Here is a 19,584-nt window from a genome sequence, read left to right as displayed (position 1 = left end):
TAGATTAGATGGACATACAGAATTTCCTAGCACTCTTCTAGTGCCATTTTCTGACTCTTTATTTGTGCAATGCATTGTACATTGTTTTTCTTGTGTTTTAATTGTTGCTACAGTATCAATTCTTAACATTGAGCTGTAGCATTTAGCTGCATTATAGATTTTTTTTTTTTTATGTACTGCAGTGCTTCTACCTAAGTAAATTGAAGTAGACATCTCATCAGCAGGGAGATCTTCACCTTTTCCTCCATGCTTTCAGTTCTCATTCCATATATCTAATTCTCAACACTGGTGCAAACCTGTTTCATTGCTAATAGCAGTGCCCTCTATTTCCCAGTGTTACCAGTTTATAGGAAAAGTTAATGCAGCATGTGATTACGATTTCTGAAATAAGTGATAGTCATAGCATTTTTGAAATATTTGCAGTTGTGTTAGCTCTCAGCATTTTCCCAAACTTGGAGTTGTAGATTTAACAGGAAGGGGACTTCAGCTATATGTGGATTAATGTGGAAGAATAAATAGAATGATGGGGATCCACTGTGCCAGCCTTCCAGATGCATATGGATGGAGCATAGGTGATTACAGAACAGCATTGCCCGTTTCTTTATGACTGTTTCATTTTTATATCTTATCAGTACAAGTTGCAATTCCTCAGAAGTTACCACAATACACATTAGTTGCAGGTCAGTATTAATAATTTGGAACTGTATCATTTAGCAAAAGAAACTCTTTGCTGTTTTCCAAGTTTTGACTGTGTGACTTTAGCAACTACTAGATGTCTCCCCTTGTTTCTTACACTCCCAATAGTAAATTGAGGAGCGGTTTTCCCCTTTCCTACAGGAACAGGAGCTATGCCAATCAAAACCTAGAAATACAATGCTCCTGGAAGAGCCAAGGCCTTGAATCAATAAAGTACTTAAACACATGCCTAACCTTAAGCATCTGAAGAATTCCAAGTCTTGCTCTTGTTCCTCTGAATTTCCATTTGAATATGACTGTTTTTTTCCAATGGTGATAAGAATGTAGGGCCTCATTCTATTACAGTGGTGTACATTAAGAGTAATGTAGCCCCAGTCAAATCAATGGAGTTATACAGGTAGGAAATTTGGCAAACCAGACTCTTAGAGCATTAAGTTTCTACTTCTGGGCAGGAAACTTCCTCAGATCTGTTCTTCTGAGAGAGGGAGGTCTTTCTTCCCAAGCATCTCTATGGAATGGATGGGTGGATACTCATGGTTATTGATGGCTACAAAAAGACTGTGGCCTGGAATAGTGACAGAGAGAATTATACAGAAAAATAACCTTCAATTAAGTGGAGTGAGTAAATATTTGAGAAGATGTGAGATTAGTTTGCTTCGTAGCTCTAAAAGAACTTTTTTTAGCCAGTTGGGGGGAACACTTTCCCAGATTTCTAACTGTCATTTGAAATAAGAACTGCAGGTGAAGGTTGTATATCTCTTGAAATATTCTCTCATCAAAACAAGTCAGTTTCTTGAATAAAACATAATCTATGAGATGATGAACAACAGAGATCATTGTTTTTACACAAGTTATTGATTTCTAGAAAAAAAACCACCAACCACCTAACAATGTAGCAGTTGATGCCCATGGAATACAGCTGATAACCATGTGTTATTAATGTCAGCATTGAACAGAAGGATTCAAAGATTCGACGTCTTGAGCACATGACATGGCACTTAGAAGGCTTAGAGTAAAAAGAACTGATTGTGGGAACTGAGGTAGGTACGCATTGGCTCCCACTGATCAGAAGTTAAACCACATTCAGGTCATACTGCTGACTGAAAGAAAGAGTATGTGTCACCAGCCATTTGCAAATACTATTAGTGGTCTTCTGCCACAAGAAACATTGGTTTGACATAGTGTTTTGAACTTTTCCTTCTGAGGAGTTCAGTGCCACAAACTTTAGCTACAAACTTATACATAATATTCCTGTATTCTTATGTTCAGCCCTTCATCCAATACTAGCCATGGGCCTTTCCGGGTAGATTGACAGCACTTTGAACTGCAGCTAACTAGTGCCTAAACAGAGACTCAAACTCATTTAATTTATAATCCAAGTCAAATCTGAACTCAGACATCCAGAGATAATGCTACTTAGTCCTCTGAATATGGTATTCAACTTAATTTCTGCCATGGTTTCTATGAATTAAGGGGTCCCAGTCTTACCCCCACTGCATGTAATGGGAGTTTTGGTATTGACTTTAAAGGGAGCAGATTAAGGCCTAAATTCAAAGGAGCCCAAATTTGGATCTGGATTAAAATCAAATTCCAATGACATTTTTTAATCTTTATTTTCTGCATTGCAGCTCAGCCAGTGTATGATATCCATAACTATTAGCCCACAGCTATTAAACTGAAGATAAATTGTAATATGTTTTAAATTATAGCATGAGGGTTTAGTGTGTTGGATAACAACTGTATTTGTTTTAGTTCACACATGAGAGTGCATGTGCATGAGCAAATGTGTAACTCCCTCCATGCTTTCCCCCCCACACTCTCCCATATAGTTCATTTGCCATCACAGCTCAGGTGACAGGCACAGCCCTAATATTTCCAGCATCTCACAAGCTAACGTTACCTTCTGATAAACTACTTTGTTCTTCATTTTTTTAGTTGCTAAAGTGTCAGCAAGGCTCATCAAAGGTGCTGCTTTGGCAACCATGGAGCCAGAAGTTCCTGTTTTGTCATGGTACTAGCAGAGTATTAACAGCAGCAATATGTGCTTTGCCAGTGGGCCTCAGACATCTAGAACTCACTCACCCCACAGTGACTCTGCTTTTCTCCCCTCCCCACATTGTTTTTTATTTTTCTCTGTCCTTTTTATCTTATCACATTATCAATTTATCGTCACCATTTTAGTATCAGTCATTTGTCTCCCTTCTGCAATTGCCCTTAATATCCCCTTCTCTCTCTCTCTGCCTAACTCAATTTCCCATTTCTCTGGTCTCCTTCTTTGCGCTCACCTTCTTAGTTTCCGGTTTTCCCATTTTTATAGGTTTATATATATAGGGGGAAATATGAGCAAGAGCCAATGAAATATTATATGTATTATTCTGTTAGAGATATTCTGATGTCCTGAATGTCTTGCAAACCTTTTGTTTTGTTGCTAGACAACACCTCCCCCTCCTTTTTTCTTTCTGTTGCTGTTGCCATAGCACCCCCATCAGTCCAAGCACAAATGACAGACAGAGAACAGCCATCACTATATAAATAGGTTGTTTTTAAGTGCAGTTCCTGCCCCATGGCAAGAGCTGCTTGCTCCATATATCTGAACAGAGAATTTGAATCATGTTGCTTTTGCCCCTTAAAGCACCATGGCTACATTGAGGCCGATTGGTTTGGAAGGGAAAAAAGATATCACTTCAAAATAGTCTCTGTTTCCATAACTAAAGAATTGTAAACCAGTGTCAGTAACTTTTTCAACCTGCAGGGTAAGCCGTTTTCCATGAAAACTCCAAACCCCAGTCAATATATATATGTACTTGATTAGTTTATAAAAATAAAAACCAGAAGCAGATTTGTATGGGATGGAGGGTCTAAAAGTGACTGTAAAGAGGTGGAACTTATTTCCTCAACCAAAATACCAAAGTATGCATAAGCATGATTGTGATTTAACTTACACCCATTTTACATTCATGTAACTCCCCTGGGCCTGATTTTTCATGATCTTGCAGTAAAGCTGGTTGGAAATTTTGCAATGGAAGTTCCCTGTTGAAAATGATGTTCATCAAAATCAAAATGTTTTACTGGAACATGGTACTTTTGACAAAATTTGACAAAAATAAATGTGAAATGACTCCAAATCAAATGTATTATTTTGTTTTGGTTTTTATATTAATTTTAATATAAGTATATGTATAATTATACTTAATATGTATGTGTATATATTATAACATTTTGACATTATCTAAACAATATGTGGGATAAGGTTGTCTTGATATTGACAAATCAAAATTTTAAGGAATTTTTGTTCCACAATTTTTTTGTTGTTGAAATCCTGACTCTTCATTCCAACTGGAAATGAAAACAAATTTCAAAATGTCAGAATTTCCCTCTGGATGGAAATTCTGTTTTCTGACTAGCTCTGCGGGGAGAGGGATAGCTCAGTGGTTTGAGCATTGGCCTGCTAAACTCAGGGTTCTGAGTTCAATCCTTGAGGGGACCTGTTCGGGATCTGGGCCAAAAATTGGGGATTCATCCTGCTTTGAGCAGGGGGTTGGACTAGATGACCTCCTGAGGTTTCTTCCAACCCTGATATTCTATGCACCTGGTATAATTTACACCTGTGCATATGGGATACCAAATCAGCATGGTGTCCTTTTATACATACTTTGCACTAGTGAAAATGATTGCACAAGAGAACCAGGCTTATTGACTGCAGTGGAGTTAGTCTTGATTTACAATGAAGAGAGAAGAGGATCAGATCTACAGTGTCCAATGTGCGTGTCTCACTTTCAGGGTACTATTCATCAACTGTTATTAATGGATGTCATGGTTTGTGTGCTTACCATAAGTATATTAAATTGTTAATGAAAACAATGTAAGATATATCATATGGCTGTAATTTAAATTGAAAAATAAAAACAAAATTTAAGGACCTCTGAGTTTAGGTTGAAACACCACTATTAACTTATTGCATTTAACCTTGTGATGTAAGGTATAAGAATTTATATTGTGTTTTAGAGTTGCAGTATGGCTAGATGAATTAAGGACAGAATAACAGCTTTACCTTAATAATTATAAGGTTGTCCAATATAATCTATATATGTACAGGTCTGTAGATGTGTGTATATATTTATACATTGTTTTTATGATGATATTTATTATAATTATTATCTGGGCATTATTTTATCCGAATGGTTTCACAAGCAATTTTAGGACTGGGACTATAATTCACAGGAGGTAAAGCTTTGAGTTAGTTTTGTAATCCCTGTGCTAACAAATGAACCAATAAGATTAAAAATACTATCCCACAGATACCAGTCCTGTATATGTTTACTGCAGTTTTTCTTCAATATTTGATGTTTACAGTACTCTACAGTACATCCAGAATATTTAAAGAACATAATGCCATTCTGAGGCCTTGACAGCATTTTAAACACTAGCTCTTTGTTGAGGCAAGCATATATTTTTCCTTATTTTGGCGGAAGGAAATGCTATAGATGTATTTATCCCAACTATAGTGAAAATAAAACAAAAAAACCTCATTTATTTCTTGAATTAATTTCTTTGTATTGCTCTGTGTGAGCGTGTGTGTTTCCTTTAACAGGATGTGAGGATTTTTGGTGGTAGCTTGTCATTAATATAGTACATGCTCAGGTATAAAAATAGTGCAATATCCATAGTAGTATATTTATATGGTATTATCAGAATCCTGTCATCAAATACATATACTACAATACTGTTACTGTTATTGATCATTGGGAGCTGCTGATAACTTGCTTAATTATATATTCAAAAGTGCATTAATATTCCCTAACAATGGATTTTTAAAATGACTGCTTGTACCATACTTTTCCTTCACTGCTGAATGCCTGTGTATTGTTGCATTAAACCTTACACTGAATTATCAGACTGCTGCAGATAATATAGTACTATGCAACATGAACTTAATATCCAATCCTGCAAATCCTCACTCATTGAGTAGCCCCAAAGCAATTAATAGGGAATAATGTCTTCTTGGGTATGTAAAGATTTGCATGATCAGGTACTTATTTTGTGATGCGTCTTCCATGGAAAGCATTTTGGGATGAAATGTACGGTGTTAAATCATACAGAACAGAAGGAGAATAAAATTAGGAGAGCAAGGAAAGAAACATCTTTTTTTATATATATGAACATTAAGAAGAGATGCAGTTGAGTCGGTAAGGGGGATGTAGATGACCAGATCGTTAGGTGTTGTAAATTGAAGTAGTTCCACTGACTTCACAAGTTAATTTTAAATTGATGCCAGCTGAGTGTCTTGCCCATAGGAAGGCTGTACCAGAGGTCAGGAGCTGCAGAGAAGCAGATGCTTCTACCAAGAGTGGTAAGATAGTGTACACTGATGTAGTGTCACATTGTATTCCACAACTGGAGACCTCTACCTTTTATAATTTTCCTGAAATTTACTCTGCTGGAGGGATTCGTCCATACTGAAACTAAAGATAATCACCTTTCTCCCTCCCCCACAAGTCTGCGGTTTTCAAGGCATCTATGTTTGTATATACAGCATACGGTTTGTGTGCAGCTCAGAAAACAGGCAGAATGGTATTGAATGTTCTTCTCCTTCTCCCTGAAACACATACGTGTCCTTTTATAGTACTGATGCCATGAACTAAGTTTCACTGACTATCATCAGCGTATTTAAGAGAAAGGAACATTGGCATGTTGTTTAGACTCAGATTTGACCTGATTTAGAATTACTTTAATACAGTGAAAAATGCCCTGTTGCTGATTTTCCAGCATAGTAAAGGTAGCCATTGATCACAGGGTGAGATCAACCCCTACCAAAGAAGAAAAATCACAACTCCCTCCATGGCAAGCGTCCAGTATGGACGTTATCTGACAAGGTTCTCAGCATATCTGGGACTGAACCCATTAGGAGACTCATCTTGCTGGTGTGTAGTAGCTTAGTTCATGACAACTGGTCCTAGATTTGTGCCCCAATAAGAGCTTTAAAAATTTGAAGCAGAAAGAGGAGCACCCAGGCTAGCACATAGAACATTGGTGTGATTTGATTACTGCTCTTTTGGGGCCTGATCCAAAGCCCCCTGAAATGAGTGGCAGTGTTTTCATTGTCTTCAATAGTTTTTGGATCAAGTCCTTCCTTGGTTCTGAAGTGGTCTGGTTGCTGTGTGTTGTGATAGTAGTTGGACTTTCCATCAGTTGTTGGCCAAAGTTCTTCGGACATCATTTTGATTAGTTTTCCTTGCCCGTGTGAATTTCTATATTAGATGATAAAACATTTTAATGCTTAGAGCTGTCATGTAGTTTTAGTTGTGCAAAATTCAGAGGTGGATTAAGAGTAGTACAGTTTGTATCCCAGCTCTGTGGTCTGCAGAGGTCCATATGCAGAAGTGAATTAGCCCACCCCAGCAGTTGGCAGACAGCTGATGCCTGCTTGCAAACCACTTGCTGGGGTGGGATGAGGTTGGCTTGGCTGCCTCACTAGGGAATGAGATCAAGGAGTTGGGAATGAGAGAAAGATGAGTGCCAATGTGGCTGAGGGAGGGCTGGAAAGGAGGGTTTGTCTTTGGGAGCAGAGAGTGGGAAGAACACACTCTCATAGGGACTCTAATATTTTTGGAGGATCCATTCTTCACATTCTGAACTCAACATTTATGAAGTGGGAACAGAAAAAAGCAGATATAAGGGATTATCTCCTTATTGCTGTTCGTTTTATTTAACAATGGTCACAGTAAAAGATAGCATTTCATTGACCTAGTTTTGCAACAATTCTCAAATCATTTGGCTTTCGCATTTCCACTGTTTGGCTGGCATACTGCTTTAGGGCTTTTTAATAATCTCTTTCTTTCTTTCCTTTTTACAGCTACTCTTGGTGTTCTTCAGGAGAACTCATTAGCCATTCTGGAGATGGACTTGCTGTCTGGAACCTACCTCTTGGCAGTCTTATTAGCCTGCATTGTATTTCAATCTGGTGCCCAAGAGAAGAATTATACTGTGAGGGAAGAACTGCCGGAAAATGTCCTGATTGGCAATTTGCTCAAGGATCTGAATTTGACACTGGACCCGGATGTGCCCCTTTCATCACCTCTTCAGTTCAAGCTTGTGTATAAGACTGGGGATGTGCCATTAGTCCGGGTGGAGGAAAACACCGGTGAGATATTCACGACTGCAAACCGCATAGACCGGGAGAAGCTGTGCTCTGGCATTTTTAGTGAGAACCGCTGCTTTTATGAGGTGGAGGTAGCAGTTTTGCCTGATGAAGTCTTCAGATTGGTCAAGATCAGATTCCTGATAGAGGATATCAATGACAATGCTCCCCTTTTCCCCTCAACAGTCATTAACATCTCCATCCCTGAGAACACAGCCATTAATTCCCGCTATTCTGTCCCTTCGGCCATTGATCCTGACATTGGAGTGAATGGCATTCAGCATTATGAACTTCTTAAGGTGAGTGTCTTTTATTCTTCCGTAGTACTGTGTGTCTTGATGTCACTACCAGTCCACAAACTTTTCTGGTCTTCACTAGATCACTGAAATGCAGAATTACCCTATATTGCCATCCTAGAGATGCACCATATTTGTCCTAAAATGTTGAGAATGCCCCTTTTTGATTACATTAAAGCACATCATGTTATCACTTTGTGAGGATCTATGTATGTATGTACGTGTGCACAGTATTATGTGATAAATAACATGATGTGCATGTATGTCTGTGTTAACTGTCCACCAATCCATTAAGGGGTATATGATTTTTATATAACTGGCCAAAAGTCTTCTCAGACCAGTAAGGCATTTGCTCATAATATGACAGGCATGTTTACAACAGCTTGCGATGGACTAAACTCTTCCTACTGCTTGCAAATGAGATTTGAGCAGTGGAAAATCAGCCCAGGGGAACTTGTTTCCTTTATAAAAGACATAAGAAATGTTCCTTGACTCTCTGTTATATTAGTGTAAAACTTGAATAACTCATTTGCTGTCAATGGAGTTACTCCAGATTTACTCCTGTGCATCTGAGATCATAATTTGACCCATAAAGGCATCAAGCAAACTTTCAAGATTGTGGGTCAGATCCTCAGCCAGTGGCAATGGAGCTATAATGATTTACATCAGCTAAAGATCTGGCCCAGGAAACAAAGGTGTACTGTGGAGGTTTCCAAACTCATAGCAATTTTATTTGTCAAGAAGGAAGGTATTTTTTTTTTGGTCATATATACACACACATTTTATAAACAGCCCGTATGCTAGCATGTGCTTAGTGCATATGATCAGCAGCCCTGGCAGTGAGGCATTTGAAAGAACAAAGGAGACCTGTAAAATGGACATAAAAGGACTGATATAGATGAACAATTCCAAAGAAGGGAAGACTAATCCCTCCACTGAACTGACTTGATCAGATTGTTTCTCTAATGATTGGGTAGGCCTGTGGGGGGGGATGTGTTATTCTCAAAGACCATTGTAACAATGCAAATTTGCTTGTAACAAGCAGGGCATTTGACATTTCACATCAGAAAGTCCTGGAAAATACCAGCTTTTCTCCCCTCTGGCAATGAGAGGGGATGGGCTGAAATGCAGACAAATATGGAATAGGGAATAAAAGGATAAAATGTAAGTGTGTGAAAATAGATGAGGAAGATTTGTGGTCACTGCAAGGAGACAATTGCAGACAGATAATTGTTTGACGTAAAGTTATGTGGCTCTCAAGTGAAGGTTTCCCTGTACATGGGTGTCCTTAACTGGAGAGTTCAAAAGGAAAACTAGTTAAATCCTAAAACCTATTGGAATAGCATGTGAGAGGCTGAAAATGTCCCCTCTCCCTGAAGGACTTGGGCATATCTCTGCACAGTTCACTAGACAGTCTCCACAGCAAGCATCCTGATTTACTGGCCGCCTCCTTCAAGAATGCATAATGGATGCAGGCTATTGCATCATTTGGCTGGCTAGATATCTAACAAACACTGAGACTGGAATTTGCCAGCAATTTAATTTAATTTAATTTAGTTTTTTTAAAGTAGCTTACTGCCTGAATTACTTGTGGAGAAGTGGATACTAGCTAATGACAAAGGGAGGAAATTATCACCTGTCTTTATGGAAATCTTTTAAAAAGCAGCAGCATTCCTTTTAAGTTTTTCACACACTTAGGATCTATGATGCACAGGCAACAAAGGGGCACTTCTGTGGTCTTGTGGACGTACACTGTGTAGGTCCTGGCTACTCATTAAAAATAATGGGAAGGCTTCACAAAGCGTAGCCTTGGGCATGCAGAAGCACATGGCATTGGAGGTGTTAACAGAGTCATCTTTTGAGTTTAAAAAAGTCATCACAAATCTGGCATATTTTGGGAGGAAAGTGTTATTGTGATTCATTTGTGATCTTCATTTGTTAACTTTGGTTTTAGGTAGATTTATAGTAAATAGGTAATGGAAAATGATTTATTTAAAATGATCCTCGATGTTGCAGCGTTGGGTGGAAATCTAATTCATCTTAACATTTTTTTTAAAGAAAGATAGATAAGGGCTGCAGAAAATGAAGCTGGCTAAAAGGAAACAAGAAGGGCTTTTACAACTATGTCATGGGGAAGAAAAGAAATACTGGAGAGGTAGTAGACCCATTAATAAATGAGGAGGGAATGACATTAATGGTGACTCTCAACTGGCTGAGCTACTGAATTGACTTTGTTATAAAAACCTAGCCTTTAGCAAGAAAAATAAAACAGAGGCTTTGGAGAATTCAGGAAGAATGAAAACCTTGTTAATAAAGGGAAACCAATGTGAACATTAGTACCTGTAGAAATCAGCCAGTACAGTTACTATGCACTGCAAACTTCTTAAGGGAATTAACTAACAAACTTACTGGACTACTGGTAGTTTTTTTTTTTTTTTAAAAAGTAAGGAAAGTGCAATTTCAATGTGTGAGCATCCACATCAGGACACCCCACATTGTTCCTTAGTTCCAGCCAAGGAAAAATGTGGAGCAATTGTGGTATCTTTTTTTTTTTTAAAAAAAGAGCAGTTCTACGGATTACTGTTATGTGGACCAAATTCTGCTCCCAACTACACCGTGCTACCTTCTTTATAACAGTGGAGATGCCTGTTAGGTTTGAGAAATTGAGATCAGAATTATGCCCAGTAAATTGAACTTTTAAACCTTGTTAAATAATGGAACTATTCTTAAGAGGAGAAAATAGTCTATCAATATCGAGGTGATAACAGAATCTTGAGCAAAAAGCAGCATGCCTTTTACGGTATAAAGAATAAATTTTAGGTAGGCTTAATCTAGCAGTTCCAGAATCAATCTCAGCTCGCACTGACTTTAGTGAGACTTTTGCCTGAAAAGGGCTGTGAAATCAGACCAGCAAATGTTTACTTTGATGCTACTGAAGTGGGAATAATTTGAAGTGTTGTCTGTTGTCCTTGGGCCCCCTGCATCAGTAAGTGTAGAGGGTTCAGAATACATCCCCACATTCTGGGGAATATCACTGTCATCAGGAGGGGGATCCCTGGGCTGGGGTGGTTCTATAACACCGCTTCCCTCTGTACTGCAAATGCAGCATCTGAGTCAGAGGATGTACCAAGTCTGAGGTCAGGGTGCAGCCAGGTCATCATTGCTCTTGCAATACTCTCTTGTTGTTCTCAGCTGCTCACAGCTCTTACAGGATATGGGCAATCTGAGCACAAGTTAGAGTAGCTTTGAGGTTGCTTTTAGTTGAGGTAGGTGGAGAGTTGCAGGGAACCCCTCTAATAGAAAGGTTGGGTGTTCGGTACACGTGGAGCTTGTGGTGGGTGTGGGGAGATGTAAAGAGCCCCTGGTGTGCGCAATGGACTCAGCCTACAGAAGCAACAAAGTGACTGTGTAGTAAATATACTGCAACAAAGTGAATATGTTGTTCTAGATTTAAACACAACAACATACTTTCAACTCATTTGCAACATCAACAAGCTGTACAGTACTTCCAGGGCATTATCTTCTTCTAGCCCTTTATTGACATTTCACTTTTTAATAATTTTAGCTAAGCTTTACTTGCTGCCTGCTTGAGGGCAGAGTTTATTTGTGATACGTGGAGAAGATTATTGCTACATAAATAATTATTTATGAACCTAAACCTCACACTCAGAACTCATCTGAACTGCTTAAGGTCCTTAATAGCCAGGTTTTCAAGCAGTATTAACTCTGGTTGGAAATACGATGACTTTCATATGATTTTTCAGCAGTACCTGCTTTCCTCACTATTTGTACAGTTAAAGGCATTCAATATATGTGATTGCCTTTAATATACAGCAATGATAGCATTACTCCTCTCCAGATGAGGTAAAAAGCCGTCATAATTGTTGCATTCTAAATCATTAGAATATTGCAAAATACATTATTAATCAGTTACAAAATCATTTTAATATAAGATCACGCTCAGTGCATTTTTAGTAAAACAAATCAAATCATTATTTGAATCTGTTGTCTATTATTAAAAATCTGTGTAGTTAGCGCCTTGGTAATTAATTATCTAATTTTAAATAGGAATAGTTTTTCCAGGTAAGTATATTTGACCCAGTTCCTGCAGTGAGCTCCACACAAGCACAGGAATATGCTCCAAAGGATCTCGTTGCAAAATTGAGGCCATTACTTGTACCCTCCTAACGCAGGATTTAATTTGTCTAGTGTTGTGCCCAGAAATTTTATAGAGCTTTCCTTTCAGAAAGCTTATACTGACCATCTGAGGCTAGCATCCAACCCTCCTTTCCTGTCCATTTTTTCTAGGTTTCTAGGATGTACCTCAGTAGGCAAGAACTTCCAATAAGTAGCTAAGTGATTCATTGTAAAACACATTCAAACTTTATAACTGACTCTCTGCTTCAACTGTACAGTGTTCGAAGTGTCTGAACTCTAACAGGCAGGCAGTTCCATCTGTTCTCTGTGTTAGTTCCTGTGGTGCTTGCTTAGAGAAGGCTGTAGAGAGGACATATGGGAGAAATGCTGTTTGAGTTTCAGAACAAGACTATGTTTTTATATTTGCATAAAGGACCAGAATCTAGCAGAACAAATGGCATCTAGATAGACTTCAATAAATCATACTGTTATCCTGCCTAAGAGACTGTTTGCAGGTTGTAAAAAAATTTCGCTGATCCTGTAAGTGCAGTAGCAATTGCAATTGATCAGGCGCTGCAAGAATACATTACTAATTACTTCAGATAGGTTTTCAGTAGGTTGCACTATTTTAGAATATATCACTTTAGCAACACATAACAAGTTAGGTTCCCTTTTTTCTAAGAAAGTTCTAAGAAAATATGCAGATATGCAAGTCAATATGCAGATATGCTTGTATCCAAAGGAATTTGCCATTCTCATTTAGTCATAGACAAGCACTTTCATAGATTTATAGATTTCAAGGCCAGAAGGGACCATTGTAATCATCTAGCTGACCTCCTGTATAACACAGGCCATAGAACTTCCCCAAAATAATTCCTAGATCAGATCTTGTAGAAAAAAATCTTGTTTTAAAAATTGTCAGTGATGGAGAATCCACCATGGCCTTTGGTTAATTACAATCACTGTTAAAAAAAAGTACACCTTATTTACAGTCTGAATTTGTCTAGTTTCAGTTTCCAGCCATTGGATCATGTTCTACCTTTCTCTGCTAGATTGAAGAGCCCATTGTGAAATATTTGTTCCCCATGTAGATACTTAGACTTTAATCAAGTCACCCCTTAACCTTCTCTTTGCGAAGCTAAATAGATTGATCCCCTTGAGTCTATCACTACAAGGCATGTTTTCTAATCCTTTAATTGTTCTCGTGACTCTTCTCTGAATTCTCTCCAATTTAACAACTTCATTCTTGAGTTGTGGACATCAGGTAAAATAGCCTCTCTACTTCGATTCAAGATTCCCCTGTTTATGCATTCCAGGATTGCATTAGCTCTTTTGGCCACAGCATCACAGAGGGAGCTCATGTGCAGATGATTATCTCCCTCCCCCCAAATCTTTTTCAGAGTCCCGCATCCTGTAAGTATGGCCTGTGTTCTTTGTTCCTAGATTAATGTATTTACATTTAGCTGTATTAAAATGCATATTGTTTGCTTGTGCCTAGTTTACTAAACAGTCCAGATTGCTCTGTATCAGTGAGCTGTCCTCTTCTTTGTCACTCTTCCAATTTTTGTTTAAACTTTATCAGTGATGATTTTATGTTTTCTTTCAAGTCAATGATACAAATGTTAGTGTACCAAGAGCCAGCTCTGTGGGACCCCACTGGAAACATACACGGTCAATGACAATTTCTCATTTACAGTTACATTTTGAGACCTATCAGTTGGCCAATTTTAATCCATTTAATGTGTGCCATGTTAATTTTATGTCATTCTAATTTTTTTTCATTAAAATCTCATATGATAACAAATCAAATACCTTAGAGAAGTCTAAGTATATTATATATCAACACTACCTCTTTTATCAGTGAAGCTTGTAATCTCATAAAAATATAGCAGGTTAGTTTCACAGGATCTATTTTCCACAAAGCCATGTTGATTTGCATAAATTACATTACCGTTTTAAATTTTTTTATTAATTGAGTCCTGTATCAGCCGCTTCATTATCTTGCCAGGGTTTGTTGTCAGACTGACAGGCCTATAGTTACCCGGGTCATCTCATTTATCCTTTCAAAAAATTGGCATAACATGAGTTTTATTTGTCTTCTGGAATTTCCCCAGTGCCCAAGACTTACTGAAAATCAACATTAACTGGACCTGCTGACTTTAAAATCAACATTAACTGGACCTGTTATCTGGACCTGCTGACTTTAAAATGTCTAACTTTAATAGCTTCTCTTTAACATTCTTCAGAGATACTAGTGGAATGAAAAGAGTATTATCACCACCATATATGAGATTATATCATTTGATATTTTTCCCAGATACAGAACAGAAATATTTATTGACTACATCTGCCTTTTCTGCATTATTATTGTTATTATTGATAATTCTACTGTTTCCATCTAATAATAGACCAATACCATTATCAGGATTATTTTTGTTCCTAATATGTTTAAAAAACTCCTTCTTATGGGCCTTAACTTTACTGACCACAGGTTTCTCCTTGTGGCCCTTTGCTTCCCTTATAAACTTTCTACAAATCATAACTTCTGATTTATATTCATAACATCAACTTCCCCTGTCTTCCATTTTTATAGATTTTTTTTTAATGATTTTTATAGTTGCCTTCTCTTTCCCATTAACCAGATCTTTTTTTTAGCTAGCACAGCCTTGTTCCTGCACTATGTCTTTTTGAGCATCTAATAAGGTGGTCTTAAATGATACTGTATTATCATTCACATTTTTCTTATTAAATTCTTCTTCTCAGATGGTTTGGCTCAGTTGTTTTCAGCTTTGTGAAACTGGCCCTATTAAAGCTCCAACTACATATATTACTAGTCTGGACTTATTTGCTTGCACATTCTATATGTGATCATGTTATGGTCTCTTGTACCTAAATTACCATCAATTTTTAGTTCTGTGGTCAGTTCGTCTATATCTGTCAAGACAAGGTCTAATAAAGATCTCCCCCATGTTGGCTGCAATTCTTTCTGAGTTATGAAATTGTCATTGATAATGTTTAGAAATTCAAAGTATGGCAGCATAAGACCTCCAACATATGTAATTCAATTAAGGTTCCCCCATGATCACACAGCTTTTTCCCCCACATGTTGCAGATAGGTGCATAAGGAGCAGGACATCCTGTACCCTAGTGTGATTTGGTGTTCTGTAGCAGACCCAACTAATACCCCAACTTGTGTTTTATCTGTTAGGACATTGATCAGTAAGCATTCCAGAACATTTTCTTCTGAATTATCAGTGACTCAGAAACAGGTAATGCCATTTTGTCACCTCCCCTTTCGCCCACTTGATCCTTCTTAAATAGATTATAACCATTGATTTGAGCATTCCAGTAGAATGACCGGGTCCCTGCCCTTAGGTGCTTACGGTCTAATTTTGACATCTGCGATAATGGTGCAAATGCTAAAATGTGTGCAAATACAGACTCTGCGGAGGGTTGTATAGGAAAGTTTTGCAGAAAAGCTGGGCTTTGTCAGTGAATTTAGTGGAGGAGAGTAAGAAGCTGCTCCAAACATAGGCATAAAAGGTGGCACAAAGCTGAGAGGAGGAGGAGACAAAGTGTATGTCTACACTGCAATGGGAGATGTGACAGCAGCTCATGTAAATATATTCACACTAGCTTTAATGTAGTTCATGCAGCTAAAAGTAGCAATGAAGATATAGTGGCATGGATCCAGCACAGGCTAGGAATATACATATCCATGGGTTTGGGTGGGCTTGTACAGCTCATGCGAGGGGTGCTGGAACAATTTTCATAGTGGGGGTGCTGAGAGCTATTGAACCAAACTGTAAATCCTTTATATAATGGAAACTACTTCAAGCCAGGGCGTGCAGCATCACCCCCAGCTCTAGCACCTATGGCTCATGCTGAAGCCTGTGCTGCTGCACCGTCACTGCTGTTTTTAGAAGCAAGACTAAAGCTAGATGGGAATGGCTACCTGAGCTACAGTCACAGTTGCTGTGTAGACATACTTAAAGTGATCATTTGAGGGGAGGATGCAAAAGCTCAGAGAGAAGCAGTTGTGTAGAATATGAGGTCAGAGATCTAAGATACATTGGGAGACTTGTGCAACACCGTGACAATTAAGAAGTAGAGCTCAAACAAGGTGGGGAAAGAAAGAGGAAGCAAGGGAGGGGATCAAAGATGAGGGTGATATAGTCAGAGCAGACAGAGAGCAAAATTTATTGTGAAGTGTTAAGCTGTGATTGCTGCTTAAATATGAGTCCTCAGATATTCCACATGGCTGTGATCTGAACAAAATAGTACTTGCAATTTCTACTTATGCTTTCAGTTAAAACAAAATAAATCCCACAAAATCCCTTTTCAGCACTTTGTATAAACTAGGCAAAAATATGGTTGGTTATGCTGAATATTAAGCTCAGTTTCTTCAGACTAGAATTTGTGACCTGGAAAAAAGGCAGCCCAGCATTCTAATGACAGGTCATTGCACAGTCAAAATAGGATGTGTGTTTCAGGCCATGTTGAAAAGCTGCACAGTAACTTCTTCATGTGGATGTTGTGGACAAATTTAAAGGTCCCAAGTTTGCATTAAAGTAGTCAAACTCGGGATCTTTAAGTTTGCACCTTCAGCATCTAATGAGGAAGATAGTGTGCAGCACTTCAGTGCATACTGCTATTCACACCCCCTTAACCTGAACTTTAGGGGCAGTGTAGATGTGCCCAGAAGATAGTGGTGCTTGTGACATACCAGGGTACAATCCAGACTAATGAGTAGCTGTGTCACCCTTGCTATGTAACCTGGGGTGACCTTTACAATGCCTTGCTGCTCACAAACAGCCTCCAGCCTCTAAGTTGCTTCCAGCTATCTGTGTGTGTGTGCTGCAGCCAGCCAGCCACACCTTGCTTCTTACCAGCCTTAAAAATTACCATCGGGGGCACCAACAAACTCCCAGTACTCAGATTTCCCCCCAGGAATGTATGTCCTGTACTGCCCAGCACTCTCCTGGACAGTACGGCTATACTGTGTTAAGTCTGTTATTCCTTTAAGGGAATAAGAAGCACACAACTTCTTGCCCCAATTGGAGTTACCCAGACAGTTCAGTTTGAACACATTGGATTAGATAAAACAATAAAACAAGTTTATTAAGTACAAAGAGAGATTTTAAGTGATGAGGCATAAAAGTCAGAAATGGTTACAAGAAAAATAAAAATACAATGCTTACTACAGCCTAACTTAACAAATTTCATCAGATTCAAGCAAAGTTTCTCACCATGTCATTTCAGCAGTCTTACTGACCAAACTGTGTGGGTCAGAACCCCTCCCCAAGAGTCCACCCACTGCTTCCTTTGTCTCTTCAGGTGCAGTGAATGTGATGAGCAGGGACGATGAGGTTCCGAGGGTGTTTGTCCCTCCTATTATATAGTTTCAGTCCCCCTCTTGAAAAACATTTTTAGCTGGGCGCTAAGAGACAAAGAGACTATGTGGAAGGATATTCCCTGCTATTTTTTTCACGTTTGAACTTCCTGTGTCTTCCTTTCCTACTTGATGACTCTGTTTGCTTAATTTGCATGTAAGCAGTGGAGCACACGTTCCTTTGTTTAGGACAGACCTGTTTGCCAGCTTCTGTCTGGGCAGGGCTTTGGGGTTTGGAACACGTGTTAATAATACCATACAGAGGAATCTTATAACTTCACATACAGTGTTGCCACACTTTTTATCAGGACGATATTGACCAGGAAATTACGAGTTTTCAGATGATATCTTACAAGGCATACTTTGTACAAAGATTATTCCAACAGTGTGTAGGGTGTGAACACCGGGGTGTATTCTGTCACTGTGCTTTGAAACTGGATTAACTGGGTATGGGGGTTGAAGCCCAGGTGCTGCTTTCACTGAGGTTGGAACCCACCCACTTTATAGTGAAGACACTGGCTAAGTCACTTGAGTGCTGTTAGTCCTCCAATGCTACAGTTCCCCCTGAGTGTCTGGAAGGACAGACAGATTCTCCCACAGTTCACTGGGAAAGAATCATAGAGCATCTCACTTTACTGCAGCACAAAGAACCATGGGATATGCTCCCAGAAATCACACACCATAGGTGAGTGCAGCACCACTGAGGACACAGTAACTCAGGTATGGCTTTGCAATATGGCTGCTCACACTTGGTCTAGACTAACCTGGATACTCAGACCGGGTGCCAATTATCCGGGTTAGCTCTGCAGTTAGGATGTATCATATTTTTCTGCCTTCTCTGAAGATATTTAGGAATATTATTCTTGATAAAAATGCTAAGGTAAAGAGTCAGCCTGGTACTGCCTGCCTGACTGGTCCTTGGGTTTGGAAATGATTATTTTTTGTTAATTTGTTCTTTTCCCTTTACTACCAGTCCCAGCAGTGATATGCAGGAGGTTCTCTCGGGTTGTTTTGCAGAGTAATTTGTAATTAGGGATTCTGAAGACAAACTGAATACATATTCTTGCTTATTATCTGCTTGTCGTAGGCTCGGGCCATCACTTCTGAGACCATGTCATTACATATCTCTCTTCAGTTTCAATTTAATGATTGTTTCCGCAGTTCATAGGGAATTGGCCGGGTTGTGAAGTTAATAAATCACTTGCTCTAGGGAGAGCCCCTGAAACCTAACTGAAGTTCCAAAGTAAAATGAGTTTGGATCTGCTCACTTCTTTCCAGGGAGAGGTCTGCAAAATATGACCGCCAGAGTCACATGCTCTGAAGAGACTTGAATAATGGGGTCTCCTAGTAGAGTTTGGACTTGGTATTTTGGTGTCATTATGACCCACAACTCCTGAGAGGTCTGGCTGCTCAAAGAATGTCTGTGCTCAGGTCTCTGCTCTGCTCCCCAATCACTTCTGGGTGCATTGTGCAACGTTGGTGATAAGGCCCTGAATGGGCTGGAAACTAGCCATTTGAGAAATCATTTCTCACCACATACCATATTAAAAAAATGAATGTGGCTGGCAAGCTTTTGCTCTTTGTTCTTTGAGGGAACACCACATAGTGAGTAATAGAGCTTGCTTGGCTTGGAGTTCCCATCTAGGAATTGAGTCCTCTGAGCTGCTTGTCATAGCCTAATCCTTGGGGATGATGGTAAAGCCTGTTTACTTTTTCTGTCATTTGTCTAACTGTTTTTGCTTTGTTTATTCAAGTAGCCTATGTAGTGTGTGTGTGGATGTGTGGTTTCTGCAACTGAGGCACCTACATATGGCAATAGGTGCTGTAATAAATAGTAAAATAAAAATAATACTGGAAATGGTTCTCCTGTGGTCCACAAGCATTAGCTGTCACAGGTGGACAACTCTCATGCTGATTGAGGCAGC

At 38.9% G+C, this 19,584-nt stretch overlaps 1 protein-coding gene across 1 annotated transcript in view; it reads left to right on the top strand.

Moving 5' to 3' along the window:
• The first annotated feature begins 7,593 nt into the window (after positions 1–7,593).
• Positions 7,594–19,584, top strand: part of PCDH11X (protocadherin 11 X-linked) — a 667,082-nt gene continuing 655,091 nt past the window's right edge. The window contains 1 exon segment of the mRNA XM_077826378.1: positions 7,594–8,133. Coding sequence (XP_077682504.1) covers positions 7,594–8,133 — 540 coding nt within the window.

This window comes from Eretmochelys imbricata, chromosome 9, assembly GCF_965152235.1.
Source record: "Eretmochelys imbricata isolate rEreImb1 chromosome 9, rEreImb1.hap1, whole genome shotgun sequence".
Classification (NCBI taxonomy): domain Eukaryota; kingdom Metazoa; phylum Chordata; order Testudines; family Cheloniidae; genus Eretmochelys; species Eretmochelys imbricata.
The sequence above is the reverse complement of the archived record's forward strand: the minus strand, read 5'-3'. Positions and strand labels throughout refer to the sequence as shown.